Raw genomic sequence first — 16,796 nt, forward strand, 5'->3', positions numbered from 1 at the left:
ATCTTTTGCCGGGTTAACTGGCAAAATTACATTTTGTAATTCTGTTGTCTAGTCACAGACTATGTTGAATTAATGCCACATTCCAATCTCTGTCAACCCAGAGTTCTTACATTAGTTTTGATTTCAAAATTCATCAGTGTATAGAATATGGGGTCTGCAGATATTTACTCCTAATATATTCATTGGGGGGGGGGTAAAACACGAAGGACTGTGATAGTTTTGAAAAAAACATTGGCAAACTAAATATAATGAACTGGTGTTATAATAATCTGCATTTGATTATTCAGATTCCTTGATTTCCCGCTTTCTAAACATTAAATTATAATGGCATTGCCTTTCAGTACTTATGATTCCTGTGTGGTGCTTCCAGGACCCCATCTAAACATGATAGTTGGAGCTAATGGAACAGGTAAATCAAGTATCGTATGTGCCTTATGCCTGGGATTGGCTGGAAAACCTTCCTTCATAGGACGAGCAGACAAGGTGAGGATAACTCTTTGCAATCTTATAGAATGGTATTCTCATGGTAATATGTTTAAAGTGTGGTAACAGCTTAAAAGACTGTTTAATATGTTGGATGGAAAATAGAGGGCAGACTTTTGTAGAAAATGCATTGGGCTCTTTTCTCAATTTGACTTCCATATTTTGTGTGTGTGTTAAGATACCTTTCTTTTCTAAAGCTTTGATATACTCTGGTGTTTTTTATGTACTGCAGCACCCTGGAGAATGAATATAAAATTGCTTACTAATTTTGTGTGCGGCATACAGCACATAGGGAGCTTCTGGTTGATATTTAGACGAAAGGTTTCTCCTGATTTTCAGTGAGCCATCCCAAAAGACTGCAGTTAAGCCGAGAGACGATTCTAGCAATAGTGTGACTAAATAGGAACAACCATTAAGCCGACTACATGCCATAGTTTAGAACATAATACAAATACGCTCACATTTTTAAGAAAAGGTAGTTCACAGAGCCAGGAAGAATATGCAGGGCTATCCTTATAGGCCTAGACCATCTTAGAATGTATTTGGCGGGGAGAATTCTGCTTCACGACTTCCGGCGAGGCAGCATGGCGGCAGCAGCAGAAGAAAAGAGCTCCTGAAGCCAGCCAGAGTAAAAGGCTCTGGTGACCGATTCCCGGACCCCCCAGAACTGCTGCTGCCAGCACTGCCAACGGAGAGGAATTGGGGGTGCCCGGGCATCTATCAAAGGAGCCAAAACACCCCCCCACGACCTTGATTGAGCCGGAAAGGCACCCGACCCCCCCCCCCAACAGCCGAGAGGAGCTCCAAAACCCGGAGGACAGTGGAACTAACGCAAAGAGGGAGAAAGAAAGGGAGAGAGAGGAAGAAGAAGAAAGAAAGAAAAAGGAGCCCCAAATTTACCGTTGCTGCCCCCATCTCTGCCGACGGGAAAGCAGAGGAGAGGTAGGTGAGCACGGTGAAGGCAAAATAGGCTTCGGGGAGGAAGGAAAAAAAAAACAAAAACGCACGTGGCTGAGCCCTACCGGGAGCTCCAGCGGCAAGGAGAACACAGAGAAGCTGCATAACAAAGGAGACCACAGAAAAGAAAAAACAACCTCCCCCCCCTTTTTTTTAACACCCCCTTTTTTTAACCCTTTCCTCCCCCTCCCTCCCTCCCTTTAAAGAAAATATATATATACATCTTTCTTATCCCTCCCCCCCATATACCTACTTTTACCACTTTTCTTTTTAAAAGAGGGGCCACTGCTGCTGCAGCCACCCTTTATTTGAATCTTTACTTTTATTTCTATCTTTTCTACTCACTATTTAAAGACACACTTTTCCACACACACATCCTCAATTTAAACCTCATTTTATTTCCACCTCAAACCCCCCTCTTAAGATTTAAAATGGCAGTACCCAGAAAACAGCCCTGAACCATCACAGGCCATTTCCTGGGACTGCCACTCCGCCCCAGACTTTCCACTCTCTTTTACCTACCCTCTTTTACCTATACTTTACTCATTTAAAAAAAAATAAAAATAAAAAGCTTTATTTAAAGACACCCCCCCTTTTTTTTTTACCTTTAATTCTCATTTTTATCTTTTACCCGTACATTTTTGGTTGCTTTTCTGCAGACGGAGAGTGGTGGCGGTGGTTGGGGGGACATATTATTATTTTTTTTTAAAAGACAGAGCAGAGCCATACAATTATTCTTCTTTTCTTTCTCTTTTTAAAGCTCTTGTTCGCCTGCTCCTGAGGGGGGAATCTTTCGCCCCCAGCTACGACCACCACTCTCTTTTAAAACAAAAATTTCCTCCATATACCCATTTGGGGAACAAAAAATAACTGCATGGTTTTGTTTGATTTGTTTTTCTTAAGAATAATATTTCCCCCTGGTTATTGTTGTTATTTTTTGCTTGTGGGAAAGTAATTAAAAATGGAGGAAAATTAAACATATACCCTCTAATCTCTTGCATCTCTACCTGCTAACCCCCTTCCCTTTATATGAACTGTCTGTCCGTTAGTATACCCATCTCTACTTACCTGCCCCCCCCCGCCTCGGCGGCACCGCTGAGGCATCTACAGAAGCCCTAGAGAAGTTCTTAAAACACAGGCTAGAAGTGACACAAATGACCACCTAATCGAAACGCTCTGTAAAAGCCACCAGCCAACAAAGCCTGATCAGCTCAGCAACCCAACAATACCCAGGAATCACCACTGCCACAACTCCTAACCACCACACGCCCAACCCCAAGAGGACGCCAAGCCAACCTCAAACCAAAACCATCAGGGAGACCGAGATGACACCAACCAGGGAGATGGCAAACAATGCTAAGATGGTAGCTCCCCTTCAAGATGATGACCACCCAATAACGAAACGAGATCTGAGGGAAATGGAAGCACGATTAGAAGAAGCACTGAAGGCCACAATGGCTCCCATGCAGGTACTAATCAACAATCTAACCTCCAAAGTGGAAGCTCTAGAGAACAAGAACCAAATGCAAGAAAGAATAATAGAACAATACCGGGAGGAGAACGCACGTGTGAACAAGAAACTGGACGAACTGGTAAACCAAATGGAAGCAGAACACAACGAGATGAAAATTAAGCAAGCCGACCTTGAAGACCGCAATAGACGTTGTAACATCCGCTTCCGCAACTTTCCTGAAAAAACAGAGGAGAAAAGCCCAGCAGACCTAATTATACGCTGGCTGAAAAACACAATCCCAAGCCTGAAACTTGAGGCAGAGGACTTGGAGAGGGCTCACAGAGCCCTAAAACCTATGCCAAAACCCAGCGCCCCCCCGAGAGACATCATTGTATGTTTCACACGCTACCGAAAGAAGGAAGAAATATGGCACCAACTCAGAAACTCAAGCAACCTTCGATATGGAGAAACCCCCATTCTGGCCTTACAGGACCTATCTCAGGATACCCTAAACCGGAGGAAAAGCCTGCGCCCATGCACCCAGCGTCTCCAACAAGCAGGGATCAAATACCGATGGGGCTTCCCCTTCCGCCTCATTGTAACAACGAACACAACACAACACATGGCTACCAACATACCTGAGGCCCTGCAACTACTAAAGAACCTTGAACTCGACCTCCCGCCGGAATGGAAACCGACAAACCCACCAAGCGACAGCCCCAACCACGAGGAAACAACAGCAAACAACTGGACAATGGTACAGAAGAAAAAGATACAACAGAAGCGGCGCAACAACGCAAACCAATACAGGCAAGCATCATGCTCAGAACCGTCCCGCCGGCCATACGACACAAGAAACCAGACCAAGATCAACCAAACCAACTCATCGCAGATGGACAACCCTACAACAACAACAACCCCGGCTGAAAGAAGCAACCAGGAAAAAACCACAAACTGAAGGACTGGTGATTCCCCCCCCCTTTTTTCCCCTCCCCCCCCAAAACATAGATTTAGTTAACACCATCAACACCCCCCCCAGCCCCGCACCCCCACAGAAATCCCCACCCCAACACCAGTCCAGACGACCTCAACCACATTCCCCATCACCCACACCTTCAACATCCTCATACTCCATACTAAGGAAAAACAACTCCAACCTTAATAACACAACCCACAATCAGGCTAAAATCTGATACCCAACCAGCACTATGGTGGCACCAGAGCGTACCAACACCCACATCCCCACCCCAACACACCAACAATGTTGCTCATAATACTGGCAACACTGCTTACAAACCTTATACCTGACAGCGACGTTACAAAGTCACTTCACACTGTCTCGCTGATCACCCCCTATCGCAGACAACAGGGGGGACGGCCTGTCCTTGAACACGGCCTTCCACACCAGCTGAGACCTAGGACCAACTGGCTAAATGCCAGATGGCCCAAAATACCCCAAACAAACACCTATATGACTACATATAGGAAACTCCCTACAACTTACCCCCTACTCTTTAACCCAAATCTCACTCTAATCCTACTAGCCCCCCACCCACCACACCCTAGGTCAGCGCAACCCCACTGGTTCTTTAAACAACACGAAGAGAGAGACACAAGACAACCCGAACGGGTTGGCAGGGAATCGCCCCACATAATAGATAAACAAAATGGCTAACCTAAAAGCAATTACATTAAACGTGAGGGGGCTGGGAAACCCCATCAAAAGAAAACGCATCACCTCATACATAAACACCATGAAACCACACATCACCTTCCTACAAGAAATACACAATCCACCCAAAGGCAGCAAACTCCTGAGCGACCCCCGCTTTAGTCAACAGTGGGTCGCACGAGGCTCAGGGAAAGCCCGTGGTGTAGCCATAATACTCAGTAGGGACCTGAACTTCACTGCCACAACAGTCCTCAAGGACAAAAAAGGCAGATTCATTTTCGCTAAAGGGACACTAGATGGCAAAATCAAACTGACAATCGGCTCCATATATGCCCCAAACACGAAACAACTAGAATTCTTCCAGAAAACACTAAACAAATTCCTCTCCTTCTCTGAAGGGGAAGCAATCCTAGGAGGGGACCTCAATCTAAATATGAAAGGTATATCCCTGAAAGATATCCACCCCACAACCCCATGGGCAACCTTCCTCCGAAGGAAACCCCCAACAACCAGGAACTCTTACAAGTTACTAAAAATGCTAAAAAACAGGGGTCTCTATGACATTTGGGGTGAGCAAAACCCGGGAGACATCAGCCATACATTCCAATCGGGACGCCATGATACAGTGTCCAGACTGGACAGCATTCTACTCACACAGGGTCTGATTCCCTCAGTAGAATCAACAAACATAGGTAACATTAAAATCACAGATCACGCCCCAGTAGAAGTCACTGTTAAAATAGGAGAAGGAACACAAACCACCCCATCCTGGTCCTTCAGTCCCATCCTAACTACAAACAAACAAATTAGAGAGAGTCTCACAAAAACCCTCCAAAACTACTTCAAAGAAAACGATGTAAACAATACAACAACCCCCCTCCTATGGGACGCAATGAAAGCGGTCACCAGAGGAGCTTGCATAAAAGAGAAAACATTCCTTAAAAAACAAACCTCCTCAAAAATTAGCAAAATAGAACAAGACATCACAGCCCTCTCATCACGCTACAAACAAACAGGATCTAAAAAACTCCTCAAACTTATAGAACAGAAAAGGAGAGAACTAGACTCCTTAGAAATCAACAAAACAATGATCAACATTCTATACTCTAAACAACGTTTCTATGAATATGGAGGGAAAAACTCCAGATTACTAGCAAATAGATGTAGGAAAAAAGCACTCAAAACAAGAATACACTGCATCACCAAAAAAGACGGCAACATAACATTCTCCCCCAAAGAAATAATTTCAGAATTTGCAGAATTTTACTCCAACCTATACACCTCCCATAACCCACCAGAGAGGGAAATCAAAAAATTTCTAGCAGGACTGACCATGCCTACCCTAACTGATGAGGAACAGGAATTCATGGATAGCCCTATCACCCCAGAGGAAATAGATGCGGTCCTCAAAAACTTGAAACCACACAAAGCCCCAGGCCCAGACGGCTTCACAGCAGAATTCTATAAGAAATTCAAAGAACCCTTGATGCCCTACATGACCCGCCTATTCAACGACATCATAAAAGGAGGCCCCATCCCCAAAACCTGGACCCACTCCAAAATAGTCTCCATCCCAAAACCACTAAAAGACAGCCTCAAAGTAGAATCATACCGCCCAATCTCATTAATAAACCAAGACTACAAGATATTCACATCAATCTTGGCCAACCGCCTAAAAATCTTCCTACACAAGTTAATAGCCCCAGACCAGACTGGCTTTGTCCCTGGCCGCAATATAACAGACCCCATCAGGAAACTACTGAACCTGATCGAACACAGCAAGGCAACCAAACTCCCATTGACAATTATGTCCCTAGACATACTCAAAGCCTTTGATTGCTTGGAGTGGAAATACATATTAGCAGTACTAACTAACATGAAATTTGGCCCCAACTTCCTACAAATCCTCAAACAAATATACTCCCAAGCCTCAGCAAAATGCAGAACTAACAATATGGATTCTAACACTATAGCTATCCAAAGAGGCACGAAACAAGGATGCCCACTGTCTCCCTTCTTATTTATCCTGGCTCTGGAACCCCTAGCAATCCGCATCCGAGCAGCCGCAGACATCAAGGGAGTGGAAATAAAAGGCAGGACCTATAAATTAGGGCTCTTTGCAGATGACCTAATGGTCACAACACCAGACCCCATAAGCACAGCAACCTCCCTAATCAGAGAACTCAACGCATTTGCAATGGTGTCGGGCCTACAGGTAAATTTCACAAAGTCAGAAGCTATGTGCTTCAACACCCCTCCTCACACCCAAAAAGAACTCACGAAGGTCACCAAAATAAAACTTTGCCACACCAAGTTCAGATACCTAGGGGTACAAATAACCAGAAACCTCAATAAATTATACCTCCACAACTACAAGCCCCTGTGGCGACAAATTAACAAAGACCTAAAGAGATGGAATAACATGAATTTCACTCTCTCAGACAAAATAGCCATGATCAAAATGATCACACTCCCAAAACTAACCTACCTATTCCAAACCCTCCCAATCTGGATCCCCTCAACCCAACTTCACAGTTGGCAGAGAAAACTACACTCTTTCATCTTCTCACATAAAAAACCAAGAATAAGCCCCAAATACCTGCACCTCCCCACCTCAGAAGGAGGATGGGGAATCCCCAACATAGAAGCATATTACAACGCCAACCAAATACGCCATATAATCCCATATATACTAGAAGATGAGACAAAACAATGGGTACACCTAGAGAGGGACACAATTGAAAACACCTGCACCACAACATACCCACTCCTCCCAAACAAACTAAAGAAAATTCCCACAACACTTAACAGGTACACACAGACCATGCTCAAAGCATGGAAAACACAAATAGGCAAACTATCCCCAACCCCATCCCCACTAATCCCCCTGGCATACCACCCATTATTCCACCATGCAGCACAAAACCTCAAGATAAAAACCTGGCGAACCAAAGGCTTGTATCGCCTAATAGACTTTTATAAAAATAACAAACCCTTGTCAACACAAGAAATACAAGACAAACTAGAAGACACCCAAATGCCCTGGTTAACACAACACCAACTACATGCCCTCTTAAACAACCCAACAGTAAAATCAGCAGCAACTAGGCCCCTGACAACCTTCGAAAACCTCCTCCTAACAACAAAGGGAAACGGTAAAGGGATGGTATCCGCAATATACAAAATACTACTCCAAAATCTCGCAAATCCCCTAGACGCAATCAAAAATCAATGGGAGAATGACATAGGCTATGAGATAAACCCCACTCAATGGACCAGAATGTGGTCTAAACCCCCCTTTAAATCCATATCAACGAAAAGAAAAGAACTCACACTGAAACTCACCTACAGGTGGTACCTAACACCAAGGAAACTAGCGCTAATACACCCAGGAACCTCACCAAAATGCTGGAGAGGGTGCACCTCCACAGGCACATACTTCCACATGTGGTGGGAGTGTCCCAAAATCCAACTATTCTGGACAACAGCCATACAAGAAATTTGTAAAATAACTAAGCAAGTAATAGACACCACCCCAGAATTGGCCCTACTAAACATCTTCCAAGACAACAATGCCCATTTACACCACAAAGAACTCATAACCCACCTGCTCTCAGCAGCCAGAAACACCATAACCAGACACTGGAGAGACCTGTCAGGAGTAAGCATGGACCAATGGTACCAAACAGTATGGGAAACAGCCCTACTAGAAAAATTAACTAATAAACTGAAACTGACACGGGGACAAACAGAAGAAGATGCCTTCACCCCGGTATGGCTCCCCTTTATCACACACACAGCCCAACAGGACAATGACAATAATCCACCAACAGCATACAAATCAATATGGCTAACCTGATCCAAAACACCCACCCACCTCACTCACACACGAAAACAAAGATCACCACAGCCAATCACAAGCAAACAATCACACCCTAGGCCAACCCCAACCTCTCTCACCACCAAAGGAACACAAGTGAACAACACAAGCACGCTGACACCAAACTCTACATACATTAAACATAATAGAAACACCGCCACCCAATCCCACCCTTATCCATCTTCCCTCTCTCCACCCCCTTTCTCTTTTCTCTCCTTTTTTTATTTTTATTTTTATTTTCTTCTCCCCCTAATGCCTCAACAAATGAAACGGATTTGTAAAAATGTTACATGGGGAAAAATATATATGAGGCACTACACTTCTGTAAAACAAGAAAATCCTTAATAAAATATTTAAAAAAAAAAAAAAAAAAAGAATGTATTTGGCGGGTCACTTGTCTGAAAGATCTCTGTGGGAAAGGTACTCAGCTCTGGGAAAGGCAACATGATAGGGAGGAACTAGCCTGGAATGTATTCTGAGTTTAGAGGCCCATGAATGTCAATATCATATGCCCTTCCTGGATATTTTAATTGACTCTAAGACAGGGGTCCCCAAACTTTTTAAACAGACACTGTTGGGGCCAGACTATAATTTGAAAAAAATACGAACAAATTCCTATGCACACTGCACATATTTTATTTGTAGTGCACAAAAAACAGGAAAACCAATACAATATTTAAAATGAAGAATGATTTTAATCAGCATAAACTTATAAGCATTTCAGTGGGAAGTATGAGTCTGCTTTTGCCTAATGAGATGGTCAATATCGCTAATGCTCATTCCTACAACCCAGCCTGCACATGGATCTCCCTCACCCCCATGGCCCAGTCTACATGCAGGCCTTCCATGCCCCCACCCCCACAACCCAGCCTATACACATGACTGCCTGCACACACCCTCATCCCCACAACCCAGCTTATACACGTTTCCCTAACCCCCTTCCCCACGACCCAGCCTATGCATGTGCTTCCCTAAGCATTCGTGTCTCCTTAAGCCCCATCCTCATGACCCAACTTGCCTGCGTGTCTCCCTAGCCCCCACCCACCCCCCCAGCTTGCATGCCTGTCCTCCAACCCCAAATCCCCACACTCCAGCCTGCCTGCGCGTCTCCCTACCCCCCGATCCTCATGGCGCGGCCTGCCCATGTGTCGCCCGTCCCCACGACTCCAAACTCACTGCTGGGGGGGGGGCAGCTGCAGGGCTGGGCCACCCCTCCTCTGGAAGGCGCTGTTGACGAAGACACCGTTCTTGCCCAGGCAGCGCAGGTAGAAGTGGGGCGCGTGGAAGGTGAGCTCGAGGTGGTGGCGCAAGAGGATGCTGGAGCGGCCCATGTTCATGTCCACAGCACCCTGCGACGAGTTGTACCTGATTGTCATTGTCGCCTGGTGCATCACAAACTCCACATTGCGGCCCTGTAGGCGCGCCAGAGCTGACGGCATGGCCAGGGTGAGGTGGCGCTCTCTCTGGCCATGGGTGGCTCTCCTGCTCCTCACCATCCCGGGACTCCTGCAGGGGGCTTTCCCCTCTCCCCAAGGCAGGGATCCCCTCCCTCTTCTGCTTGGCTGTGGTGGCTGGGCTTCCCCTGAGGGGAGGAGTGAGCAGAAGAGGTGCTGCTGCTGCTGCTTAAAGAAACAGACACCCGCCCGCCGGCCCTGTTTGTCTGGCAGCAGTAGCAAGAGCGAGCAAGCCCGGTGTTTCCACCCACTTGAACTGGAACCATTTCCCCCCGCTTTTTTTTTTTTTGCAAAAGGCAGCCTTGCGGTTCAATGCTCTGCCGCTGCTGTTGTTTCTGTTCGCTGGCAGGGGAGAAAAGGCTGTGGTCTTGCTGCCCCACCAGCCCACCCCTCCTGCTCCTACTGCAGGGCAGTGGGGCTGCGGCTCTTCAGCAGCAGAGGCATAGCCCGGCTTTGCAGCACCGCCTGCCTGGGCACGAGGACTGAGCCGTATGGCGGGGCAAGACGGCTTGCATGAGTCTGCACACAAGCAGCCGGCGGGGAGCACTGCCGGCGGGAGTCTTGCTTGCTGCTGCTGCCACCGTCGTCTTGCCCCCCAGCGGCGCTTGGTGTTTTCCAGCACGCTGATGGCTTCTCGACATCACTGGTGACTGCTGCCGCCTCCTCCACCACCATCAACACCCTTCCCTTCTTTTTTCTTCCTTCCTTCCTTCCTCTTTCCACGGGTGGCGGAGATGGGGAACACGCTCAGTCAGTCCCTGCACGGTGAGGCTTCTGCGGCTTCCGATTGTCTGCAGGAGCGGAAGCCACGGAAGCCTTGCTGCGCGCTGAGGTAAATGCGGTGAGGCCTTTCTGTTGAAAAGAATGTGTTCGTGCGAACGTTCTTTTCAAGGAAATGCCGTGCTGTGCTGGGTTTACCTCAGTGCTGCGGGGACTACTCAGTCAGTCCCCATGCGCTGAAGGGGCGTTTCGGCCGGTGGGCTGGATTTATGAGCCTATAGGGCTCCAAGGGACGCGGGTGGCGCTGTGGGTAAAACCTCAGCGCCTAGGACTTGCCAATCGCATGGTCGGCGGTTCGAATCCCCGCGGCGGGGTGTGCTCCCGCTGCTCTGTCCCAGCGCCTGCCAACCTAGCAGTTCGAAAGCACCCCCGGGTGCAAGTAGATAAATAGGGACCGCTTACCAACGGGAAGGTAAACGGCGTTCCGTGTGCTGCACTGGCTCGCCAGAGCTGCTTCGTCACGCTGGCCACGTGACCCGGAAGTGTCTGCGGACAGTGCTGGCTCCCGGCCTATAGAGTGAGATGAGCGCACAACCCTAGAGTCTGGCAAGACTGGCCCGTACGGGCAGGGGTACCTTTACCTTTAGGGCCACATCCAGCCTGTGGACCATAGTTTGGGGACCCCTGCTCTTAAGACATGGGAAGGCCTGTGGGTTAATTTGAAATGTATTGCCATCTTTCCATTTAATTCATGGTACCCAGAGATTTCCCTCAAGTTTCTTGTCTTCTTTTATGTCAGTTCTGCACCTAGTGAGATTACTCCTGCTACAGTTGCTTCAAAGCAGTTGCTGAGATCTGTGGATCTGAAGGGAAGCCCACCCTCTTGTGTCATCAGCTAGGATGGGTGGGGAGCCTGAGACTCACATGCCCCAGGCCCTTACCCCCTTTGTGGATCTTCATATAATGATTTCCCCCTCTGCATCTCTTTCGTAGCTCTATTTTTATAAGTCCTTTATCCATAATTCAAATTTATAGTAATTTTTTTAATGAATTATAAACTTTCCCCATTCTTTGTTAAAGTCAGTCTCTTCCTGGTTTCTAATTCTTCCTGCATGCCATCTTGGCATAGTTCATCAGTTTTATCTGCCACTCTTCCTTGGTCAGAGTTGTGCCATCTTTCCATCTCTGGGCTAACAGCATTCATACAGCCATGGTCGCGTACATGAATAATTTCGTTTGCTCCTTTGGGATCTCTGGACCTAAAATACCTAAAAGAAAAGCTTCTGGTTTCTTAGAAAAAGTTATTTTCAACATTTTCCCCAATTCATTATATATCATTTCCCAGAAATCTTTTATCATCTTACATGACTACCATATGTAATAAAACATGCCCTTTTTCTATTTATATTTCCAACATGTTTTAGACTTTTGATTTATACATTTTAGCTAATTTATTAGGAGTTAAGTACCAACAATACATTATTTTCAGATAATTTTCTTTCAGGCTGTAAATTTTAATTCTATTGTCCTTAATCTTTCCCATGCTGCTAATTCAGTGATACAACCAAAATCCTTAACCCAGTGAATCATAACCGTTTTGACCTGTTCGTCTTTCGTTTGCCAGTCTAATAGAAGTTCATACATTTTAGAAATTAACTTACCGGTAGTTTTATTTTCTAACAGCTCCCTTTCGAACTGGGAGGTTTTGTTTAGAAAACCATTCTTTTTATCCATCTTAAACACTTCATTAAGTTGATATTGCAACCAATCGGGTACTAATTCTCTTACGTCTTCAAACCTCCTTAACTTTAACTCTTGATCTACTTCTGTTAATGATTCTTTATATGTTGGCCAGTCATTTCTCATATTTCTTTTTTTCCACCAATATTGCTTCAAGAGGAGAGAGCCATCATGGTGTTTTATGTTCTAATAATTTTTTATATTTATCCCATACTTCATACATCGGTTTCTTTATAACATGATTCAAAAAAGCTTTATGAACTTTAACCTTAAGTTAAGCGTGTCAACCAAATCTATTATTGCGTCGTTCAAGATCTAATATGCAGCTGTTTCCCAATGATATCCGTTCCTTTAACCAGCAAGGAGAAGACGCTTCAAAATATAATCTCATATATCCGGCAGGGAGAATTCGCCTCTTTCTTTAGCATCTATCAGTAATTAATATTTTATTCTTGGTTTCTTCCCCTGCCAGATAAATCTAGTAATACTTGTTTATTTTAATTTTAGGTTGGTCACTATGTGAAGCGGGGTACTAACAAAGCAGTTGTTGAAATTGAGGTGTGAGTAACAATCTTGTTTCTGTTTCTGTTTGGTCTAAATGTTTTAAATAAATTATCTTACTGGCTTTTTTGCAGGGAGAAGCTGCCACATACCAGATTTTTAACCAGCATTTCATGGCTGGTTTTTTAAAAAACACTTTCCCTTCTCCTTCTTAGGTTTAAGAAACCATCCAAACTTGTTATCACACGGGAAATGTCTGTATCAAACAACCAGTCTGCTTGGTTTATTAATAAGAAACCGTCCACTCTCAAAATGGTAGAAGATCAAATTGCAGCCTTAAATATCCAAGTAGGCAATCTGTGCCAATTTCTTCCACAGGTATGTAGTAATTTTTATGAGAGTGTATTGTTCTCTCTTCATTTTAAATTCTAAAGGATCGTATGCTAAGGGAAGAGCAAAATTATTGTGGTAAAGTAAAATTAATGTCAGAGATGCAGAAAATACATATGGATTTGAACATGGCTTTTGTTTGATGCAGTGGGAGAAATTATGAAAAAATTCTAGTTCTTTATGATCATGTACAACTCATCAGAATTGTTTCAGACATTTAAATAAATGATTTTGCTTTATTTGTCTACTTCCTTGAAGTGATAGAGCCCTAAAATCAGCATCTGTGCCTTCAAGAATTATTCTTTGAAATTCTGCAGGACAAAAATTGTGGGTATAATCTTGTGCTCTGTAAGGGTGGGAAATACACAGAGGTGTATTGCAGTCTTCCCTCTGAACAACTTGCCTCTGTTGCTCTTCTGAACTTTATGAGACCTGAGAAGGCCATTCAGTGGCAGTTGAAGCTGTCTTTGCCTCTTGCATACAGAATTCTGTTACTAGCTTTTCTCCAAGTTCTTGTGCACACATTCAGCCCAGAAGTAGTGGTGGGTGGAGAGTTGGCAACAGGTAGCTGCTGGTTAGATGCTAAAGGATTTTCTGTTACCAAAATCCCCTGCCTGAGTGACAAATGTGCTCACACCAGGGGAGGATGGTGGTGGAGGAAGGTGCTTGTAATTAAGAAGCTTTAGTACAATTGATACAGTGGTACCTCTGGTTACGTACTTAATTCATTGCGGAGGTCCATTCTTAACCTAAAACTGTTCTTAGCCTGAAGTACCAGTTTAGCTAATGGGGCCTCCTGCTGCCGCCGCGCCGCCGGAGCCCAATTTCTGTTCTCATCCTGAAGCAAAGTTCTTAACCCAAGGTACTATTTCTGGGTTAGTGGAGTCTGTAACCTGAAGCGTATGTAACCTGAGGTACCACTGTATTTTACATTGGTCTGAAAAGTACCTTTTGCTACAAAGTGTATTACATTATTACAGAAAGCACCATAGGTATTTGGATTCTTGCTTTGCAGGACAAAGTTGGAGAATTTGCAAAATTATCCAAGGTTGAACTACTTGAAGCCACAGAGAAATCGGTTGGTCCTCCAGAAATGTACAAATATCACTGTGATCTGAAAAACTTTAGACAGCGAGAGCGAGAACTAGAGGTACGTGGCTGATATTTATGAGAAAGTTTTTCTCACTCTTTTTTACTTTTAAAATAAATTCACAACAGTTTTACTGTTCTAAGAGGAGAATGTGATAGCAGAAGGCCCCTTCCTTAGGACCAGAGGTTAGGGGTGCTGCTTTCTGATTTTAGTCAGAGCAAAGGTGCTATTTTTGAATCAGCAGCCCAGTCCATGCTAAACATGGAGATGCAGATACTATCTTGCCCATCCTGCTTTTTCATTCCTTGCTCCTACTATTTATAATTTGCTTACCAAGGTTCTTATTTCTCATCTCTCTTTCTCTTGAATTTCATATGTCCTGCTTTCCTATCTCTTCTTAGAAGAACAGGCTGGAGCTTCAGTTTTAGAAACTGACTAAATAGGAATTATACTTACTTTTGCAACTGGCTGTGTTGATATTTCAATAAATTTGTTTGGGTTTCTGTGTGCCCTTTATCTAATCAGTGTGGCAGAAATCCATGGTAACTGCAAGAGACAGTTTGAGCAGAAGTCTGAGCAGCAGCCAGCACAGCTGAGAGCAGGGAGAGGCATTTGGGATTTTTACATCTGTTTGTTGGTTTATTTTATAAATTTTATATACTGCTTGATGGGGGGAGGACCCCTCACAAAGTGGTTTACACAAAGATAATAAGACAGAGAAAAAATCACAAGCATACTTTAAAACATACAGAAGTTAAAATACAAAAACATATTAAAATTACCTCAAATTTCTAGGCATCTGGGTAGGCTTGTCTAAACAAGAATGTCTTTAGCAGGTGCCAAAAAGAGTCCAGTGAAGGAGCCTTCTTGATCTCAGTAGGCAGGGAGTTCCAAAGTGCAGGTGCTGCCACATTAAATGATCAGGGTCTTACCAATGTAGAATGGCTATTGGGTGTTATGTAGCACCTGTAGTAGTGCTAGTTCTGCCAATTGAAGAGGTCAAGTGGGCACATGTGGGGTAAGGTAATCTCGTAGGTAAACTGTTCCCCTAATATAGTGGAGGCAAACCTTCCCATTTGGCTTGCCAGATTATTTTGGCCAACCATTCCCAACTTGCCCAACACCTGAGCTCATATATGATGTCAGGTGTGTGGCAGGTAAAGTTGCAGCTAGGCCAGAAGGGTCTATGCATGGGCCATTGGTGCTTGCAAAGCCTTATGCATGGCATTTTGCAGCCATCAACAGCCAGCCAGTCAGCAGAGCTTGCACATTGCTTGGCACCAGGCTTTCGAAATGCCAGCCACCAAATGTCCACCCTTGGGGCTTGCACAGTGCTGTGCTTTTGCCTGTGTAGGTCACCTGCTATAACTGTCATGTGAGGAGATTGACAAGGCGGCAGTCCCACCCACTTATCAAACTTGGCCCACAGCAGGTGGGGGAGATAAGGATCTGACTCACTGCCTTTCTGGAAGAACTTCCTTTTTGATTTTTAACATATTTTCTTGCTTCTCTGAATTAGTGACTTTTATTCCTGTAATTATTTATCACCTACAAAACATCTGAAATGTTAGGAGAACTGTAGAGATTAAAAGGTGAGACAGTCCCTGTTACAATCCAATAAACTTAGCAGTAAAGAAAACAGAACACAGAGGGAGGAAAGCACTGGAGCAGCTGCTCTTCCTGGCCCCATCTGTTAGCTAGATCTGTTAGCTCTTGCTCTGTTCTTCCTGCCAGACAGACACTACAGCCTTCTTATGGCCTCTGGCATCCTGGCTGGTGGCAGAGGTATATTACAGCCCAGTCCTATGCATGTCTACTCAGAAGTATGTCCCATGGAGTTCATTGGAACTTCCTCCCATGTAAATGGGTATGGATTTCAGCTTTACTGGCAGGCAGAGCAGTCCTATACTCCAGTGTGGGGAGGATGAGGCAATTTACACCCCCACTAAACCAACAACTGCCTTTTTTAAAAAAAAGGTTTTTTTAATTAAAAATTTTCTTGGGTAACATAAGTACATAAAGCGTCTCTGCTTTCAGTTCAGTCCTTTCTAAAGATCAGTTATATTCAACATGAGACAGTAATGGTTTAGACAATATAAGGTTGGGGGAGATGGGGGGAAGAAAAGGGGGGTAGTAAACTTCCATTCTTTTACATAGTGTATGTGCCAGGTTTTTGTGTCAGCATCATGTGGGTAGGTTTTCTTTATATTCATTTCTTGGTTGTCATTGGCAGTGAAGGGGGGGGGGGGCAGGGCCTGGTTGGTTGCCTTCAGCTGACTGCAGTGAGTTTTGTTTGCATGTTTCAGGGGGAGGAGTTGTTGGGTCAAATTAGCCATGTTGATTCGAATGCTGTCGGTGGGTTCTTGTTGTCTTGTTGGGCTGTGTATGTAATAAAGCTTTTATTGGTTAGCTTTTATTGGTTAGCTTTTCTAGTAGGGATGTTTCCCTTACAGTTT

The 16,796-nt window shown here is 44.6% G+C and overlaps 1 protein-coding gene across 8 annotated transcripts in view; it reads left to right on the top strand.

Moving 5' to 3' along the window:
* SMC5 (structural maintenance of chromosomes 5) overlaps positions 1-16,796 on the top strand; it is a 76,238-nt gene that overhangs the window by 729 nt on the left and 58,713 nt on the right. For 6 of the 8 annotated variants that reach the window (XM_077935943.1, XM_028748083.2, XM_028748084.2 and 3 more), the window contains exons 2-5: positions 342-483; positions 12,867-12,919; positions 13,076-13,238; positions 14,266-14,400. In XM_077935943.1, coding sequence (XP_077792069.1) covers positions 342-483; positions 12,867-12,919; positions 13,076-13,238; positions 14,266-14,400 — 493 coding nt within the window. Of the gene's footprint in view, positions 1-341; positions 484-12,866; positions 12,920-13,075; positions 13,239-14,265; positions 14,401-16,796 lie in introns of those variants that run through there. The other 2 variants (XM_077935944.1, XM_028748088.2) reach the window with 2 other exon arrangements.

This window comes from Podarcis muralis, chromosome 11, assembly GCF_964188315.1.
Source record: "Podarcis muralis chromosome 11, rPodMur119.hap1.1, whole genome shotgun sequence".
Lineage (NCBI taxonomy): Eukaryota > Metazoa > Chordata > Lepidosauria > Squamata > Lacertidae > Podarcis > Podarcis muralis.